Raw genomic sequence first — 6,605 nt, 5'->3', positions numbered from 1 at the left:
TTTAACATTTAAAATAACACAATATGACAATAGAAATAAAAACAAGGCACACTAAAATGATAAAATAGGTTGCACAGTGCATATTACTGATTGCACTGTGTGTCTGTACAGGTGCATATGCCGGTCATATCAATACAGATATATATTTACAAAGTTATTGAGTAATTCTGCTCCTTTATCCGATCACAGTATCTGTGGCCACAACTCTCACACAGAAATCGTCTTTTTGGTCTTATCCATAGACTTTATAATAGACGTGGACAAAGTGTCTTAGTTTATGAAGTGAAGACATATAGGAGGGTTTCTTTATGCATCAAACTTGAGGCATCAAACAACACTCAAGAAACGAAGAGGAGATCAGCAAGGTTTAGAGGGCTACCGTGAGCTGTTTTTATTCACACGTGCAAGAAACTCCAGAAACCTTCTGCAAATTTTCAGGGTGAGCTTCATGTGTGAATGCAAACTGCTCAGTGTGCATCCTGACTCTTCCCTGCTTTACATTTTACCTGCCAGCCCCCTAAAATACGTGCCTGGAGTATCTTATGTACCTCAGAAAGATTCACAGTGAGTGAGAGGACAAGGTGATGCTGTTTATATTATGAGACAAGTGCAAACCTGGAAGAGTGACGTGAAACAGGAAGGATAAAAACACCTGAGGTTGCACGTAGCGTTGATATAAATGTGCAAACTGTCCTCATAGTGTCTCTGCTGCTTCGTCCTCCATCATTTAAACATCACACTGAGGCTTTAACAGACCACCAGCTCCCACAGTCCAACAGAGACTTCTTGCTTTGAGGAACGTGTGTGAACAAACATCTTGTGCACATGCGAGGCTCACACTCACACCTACAAGGTATAAAAAGTCACCAATCAACCTAATGAGCATGTCTGAAATACACAGAGAGAAACTGCACATGCACGAGGAGGAGAAACTCACACTTCCTGTGAGGCGACAGTGCTTCATACTCACAATCAGGTATGCAGAAACTTCACATCATGCATCTCTAATAAATATGTTTAATAAAAGCGTCTCTTACCGCTCTCCTGTGTACCCCGGGCTGCAGAGACACTGTCCGCTGGACGACACACAGAAGCCGTTGTTGTGACACTGACACTCCTGAGAGCAGTTCTGTCCGAACCTCCCCTCCGGACACGGCTGACCGCAGACCGTCCCCTGCACACGGTGAAACACAGAGTTTAACATGAGAGCAGCTTACAGAACGTCCACGAGAGCAGCCTGCATGTTTCTGCTCCTGCTGATATGAACTCAGTTTGTAAAACTGAACTTTGTTTGGCATGTGTTCACAGAGCTCCTATCACGTCATTACCTCAGGAGTCTGACACCCTGTCCCTCAGAGATTTATCAAATCTGTGTCCCTTTAAAGTTATTGAGTCTGAGCCGTCTCCTCGACTCCTCTTCCTCCCCTCCTCCTGCTCATGCAGACTTTTATCAGAGCCTGAGTCTGGATGCCGTCAGAACTTACAAGTTTTCACTGTCTGCATGTTTCCCCACGTTCAATAAATCACATTATTAAATTTCAGGGTGTAAATACAGCTTCACTCTGCAGGAGTGAAACAGGAGCAAACGTGCAAAGATAATACACCGTCCTTTAAAGCATTCAAGCTAACAGTTTCATGTCCGTACCATCCATCCTGCAGGACAGGAGCACTCTCCGGTCACGTGATGACACACTCCTCCGTTCTGACACGGACACCTCTCCTCACACTGCTGACCGTGTTTACCTGGAGGACACAGGTCTTCACAGCTGTGGACAAGAACACTCTGCATTAATCCGCTTTTCAAGGTCATATATTAATGTTAACCTTGTGCAACAAACATAAATAGTATTTTAATTGCTAATATTTATATATATATATATATATATTTATTTTTTTAATAATTACTATTTCATATGCTCTTGTTTACTCTATACTCTTTTGCACTGTCTACTTTGCTGCTGTAACACTTTAAATTTCCTCGTTGTGGGAGGAGAAAAGGAATATCTTATCTTATGTTACTCTCATTTCACATGGTGGAAAAGAACTGACTATTTACCTAAATTGAAATATTATTCTGATTTAAAAAACTTGCGTACATTATTTCTGACCCCACTGGCAGATTTTTTGTACCCATTATGATATTGTCAGGTCTTATTTTAGTCTGAATATCTTGAATTAAGGCATTAATCTGGTCTTGTCAGGTTACATTATATCCAATGAGACATCTTTACTGGAAATAAGACAAAAACCCTTTCATAGTTTTTAGTTCTTTGCAGTGGATAAAATAAATTGACATTGCCTCAGATTTGCAAAGTCTCACCTCTGCATGACTTAAAACAACTTTTCTGTAGACAAAGTCTGCTGAGTTTACTTTGACATTACGGTAATTATCAGTCTGGGGTTCAACTCCCTGCACATACAGCCTGCTAATAGTTAGCTTCGGGTAGTAAGCTAGCTACAATCAGTGAGATTTGTGTCACATCTGTCATGATTCGATTCCACAATAAACCTGTGAAGGTGTCCTCTTCCTATGCAGCTCGGTGTGGACAGACTTTAGATCCATCAGGATGAGAGCACACAGCTCTGAGCAGCAGAGAGTGAAGATGCTAACAGCTCGTCTCCACAGTCACCAATAGTTGCTAATTAGAAAATGGTCCTCCTGCTCAGCTGATTCAGTCCCTGTGCTACTAATTTTATCTTTCTTAACACTTTAATATCTTTCTTTCTCCATATTGTCCCTACTGCTCTACTGCTTTGATCTCATTCTATTGCTTTGATCTCATTCTTTTGCTTTGATCCCATTATGTTGCTTTGATCTCATTCTATTGCTTTGATCCCATTATGTTGCTTTGATTCTCTTTTTCTCGTAAATGAAAGTGTTAATCAGAAAACATGTTAGCTATGGTTGCACAATGCTAACAAGGCTAGTGAGGGTCCTAGCTGTTTACTTAAAGTTTGACAACCCATCATTCCTTTCAAGCTCCACCCTCTTGTCCAAATATGGTCACTTCTGGATCCAAAAGCACAACATATAAGAACCTAAACCCTAAACTCTCTGCTTCAAAATGATTGTCTGTAAACCGGTTAGTATTTAAACCCTGTTTTATAAACATAGAATGAATGCTACGCCATCCCAGGATGTCCTTCCTCCTCAGCCTCATGTCTATAGGAAGCAGAGCCTAACAGTACTCACAAAGCTCCAGTGTATCCTGGCGGGCACTTGCACTCTCCGGTCACATGGTGACAGGCGGCTCCGTTCTGGCACTGGCACTTCTGTTGGCAGCCGTTCCCGTAGGTGCCGACCTCACACTGGGCCTCGCAGCGCCAGCCTCTGAAGCCCGGGGTGCAGATACAGGCTCCGGTGATGGGGTTACACAGCGCTCCGTTCTTACACTGACATCTGTTACTGCAGTGAGGTCCCCAGTGTTCACTGTCGCAGGCTGAGGATGAAGAAGAGGAGGAGGAGGAGGCAGGGTTGGGGTCAGTGTGATGGACAGGTGTCACAGCACAGGTCAGAGAAGTAATTACAAAGCATGTTCACGCAGCACTGTGGAGCCCTTTGAGACCAAACACACCTGTAATGTAATATGAGTCACGTTGTTGTCCTGTTATCATCCAGGTGATCACTCCTCCTGCTACGACTCTTTTTACTCTTTGACCTGCAGAGCGTATAATCTCATCTCTGATCTAAACTCAGCTCCTGACAAAGAACAACCAGTTTACACCGGGATGAACAAGTGTTACCCTTCAGGGTTCGATCCTTGAGCCACTACTGTCTGCTCTGCACATGCTCAGTCTGGGTCAAGTCATACGGGACAATAACCTTGCAATTTAAGATTTGAAGATGACGCTCAGATTCACTTAAAGCTCCAGTGAGGAAATTTCTGGTTGCGTAGATTTTGGCGCCCCATGTGGACTAAAGTGAAACTCGGGAAGAGTTTAAGGTGTAGAAAATGTGTCCAAAAGCACAAAATCACAAAAACTTTTAGTCCACTTTGCTTCTTTTTCTGCATTTTTATATCCTTTGCCTCACTTTAGCGACTTTCAATCCATCATTTAAAACTAATGCTGCATTCATGTATCGGAGTTGGCAAATGCACGTCTTGAACGCCGGCTCAAGTCGGAACAACAACTTGGAAACTTTGGAAGAATTTGGTGCCTGACTTGCTGACTTGTCACCATTTTCGTCATCAACATGGCAGGCAAACAATCACTTTTATTAATTCAAGTTTTGCACATCAACTTTTTGCTCAAATAAAATTTGTAACATGGTGTTAGCATCAGTTGTTGTCCACAGAGTGACCTTGACTCGTTTTTCATCAACAAAGACAAAAGCTTCTCTTAACCCTGCTTTTATTTCTGCCCTTTACTTGGAGAACTCCAGATCTTTACTCCACCCTCATCCCGAACCCAGAAGCCTCCAGCTCATCCAAATGCTGAACTTTTAACAGACTCTAAACACATCTCATTCTTGTTTCTGCATGTCTCAGGGCGTCACATCAGAGGAGCTGAAACCGAAGCCTGCTCCTCATCATGACATGAAAACTGATTCCCAGAGCGGCCTCAGACTCGATTACCACGCGGTCAGGCGGGCTGCGACCTGAACCCACCTCATTAACCCTCAGCTGTTGGGTTTAACCTCTAATCAGGCCACACCTCAAACACACGAGCCCGCTGCACCGAGGATCTGGACTTCACATCAACACTCTCACTAGAAACCTCCGTGTTTAGCCTCAGAGAGCTGGAGGACCTGAGAGAGCTGGACCACATGTTTATTCTCGGTGTGCTTCATGTTGTTGAGAACACGTCAGGAGGCTGACAGAGGGGGAGGCAGAGTGTTTACAGTGACAGCCAACCTTTCATTATGGACTCTGTGTGGCCGAGCTCTGTAATCAGCTCAGGAGAAAGGGACCCAATAAAAATTACACCGTGTTTCTGGTTCTGGTTCTGTGTTTATGTTTGTGTTTCTGTGGCCGTCACAAGAAGTTTACATCAACTGATTATCTCAATCCCCTTTTCATCCAGTACAGACACATCCAGGTACCCTCAGCACCTGTTTTATGTTCTGCTTACTGACTTTCTCTCACCTGCTAGGTCTGTTTAGGAGTTTACTGATGCAAGAACCTTAGCCTCTGTTTTACAGTCGTCTGTCTCAGGGTGTCTCTTCACCATCTTTAAATCTGAATACTTCTTTCCTATCATGTGGCTAGGTCTGTTGTCAGGGTTTTCTTGAAGACAGGGCAAATACTCACTGGGAGGAGAGATCGGATCAGCCCATCCAAGCTGAGGCATCTGATATTTCTCAATGCCAACCTGAGGACATTAATAATGTTTGCTTGAGTTGGTTCTGTTTCTGTTTACCAGAGTTGGTTCTGGTTCTGTTTGCTTGAGTTTGGTTCTGGTTTTGGTTCAGTTTGCTTGAGTTAAGTTCTGGTTCTGTTCTGGTTCTGTTCTAGTATGGTTCTGGTTCAGTTCTAATGTGGTTAAAGTCTGGTTCGGTTCTGGTTCAGTTCTGGTTCAGTTCTGGTTCGGTTCTGGTTCGGTTCTGGTATGGTTCTGGTTCGGTTCCGGTTCGGTTCTGGTTCAGTTCTGGTACAGTTCTGGTACGGTTCTGGTTCGGGTCTGGTTCGGTTCTGGTTCAAGTCTGGTTTGGTTCTGGTACGGTTCTGGTACGGTTCTGGTTCGGTTCTGGTTCGGTTCGGTTCAGGTTCGGTTCAGGTTCGGTTCTGGTTTGGTTCTGGTTCAGTTCTGGTTCGGTTCTGGTTCGGTTCTGGTTCGGTTCGGTTTCGGTTCGGTACTGGTTCAGTTCTGGTTTGGGTCTAGTTCGGTTCTGGTTCAGTTCTGGTTAGGTTCTGGTTCGGTTCTGGTTCGGTTCTGGTTCGGTTCGGTTCTGGTTCGGTACTGGTTCAGTTCTGGTTCGGGTCTAGTTCGGTTCTGGTTCAGTTCTGGTTCGGTTCTGGTTCGGTTCTGGTTCGGTTCTGGTTCTGTTTTGGTTGAGTTTGATTCTGGTTCTGTTTGCATGAGTTTGGTTCTGGTTCTGTATGCTTAAGTAAAGTTCTGGTTCTAAACCTAACCCTAACCCTAACCCTAACCCTAACCCTAACCCTAAACCTAACCCTAACCCTAACCCTAACCCTAACCCTAATCCTAACCCTAACCCTAACCCTAAACCTAACCCTAACCCTAACCCTAATCCTAACCCTAACCCTAACCCTAACCCTAACCCTAATCACAATCCTAACCCTAATCCTAACCCTAACCCTAACCCTAATCCTAACCCTAACCCTAACCCTAATCCTAACCCTAACCCTAACCCTAACCCTAATCCTAACCCTAACCCTAACCCTAATCCTAACCCTAACCCTAACCCTAACCCTAACCCTAATCACAATCCTAACCCTAATCCTAACCCTAACCCTAACCCTAATCCTAACCCTAACCCTAACCCTAATCCTAACCCTAACCCTAACCCTAACCCTAATCCTAACCCTAACCCTAACCCTAACCCTAACCCCAACCCTAACCCTAAACCTAACCCTAATCACAATCCTAACCCTAATCCTAACCCTAACCCTAACCCTAATCCTAACCCTAACCCTAACCCT

The 6,605-nt window shown here is 44.1% G+C and overlaps 1 protein-coding gene across 2 annotated transcripts in view; it reads right to left on the bottom strand.

Moving 5' to 3' along the window:
• The window catches only part of megf10 (multiple EGF-like-domains 10), a 54,566-nt gene that overhangs the window by 17,009 nt on the left and 30,952 nt on the right, over positions 1–6,605 (bottom strand). For both annotated transcript variants that reach the window (XM_034710287.1, XM_034710288.1), the window contains exons 6-8: positions 3,194–3,440; positions 1,646–1,766; positions 1,038–1,174 (exon numbers count right to left, since the gene is read on the bottom strand). In XM_034710287.1, coding sequence (XP_034566178.1) covers positions 1,038–1,174; positions 1,646–1,766; positions 3,194–3,440 — 505 coding nt within the window. The remainder of the gene's footprint in view (positions 1–1,037; positions 1,175–1,645; positions 1,767–3,193; positions 3,441–6,605) is intronic.

Source organism: Notolabrus celidotus, chromosome 19 (genome assembly GCF_009762535.1).
Source record: "Notolabrus celidotus isolate fNotCel1 chromosome 19, fNotCel1.pri, whole genome shotgun sequence".
Taxonomy (NCBI): Eukaryota; Metazoa; Chordata; class Actinopteri; order Labriformes; family Labridae; genus Notolabrus; species Notolabrus celidotus.
Note: the sequence above shows the minus strand (reverse complement) of the source record. Positions and strands in the feature narration are given on the sequence as shown.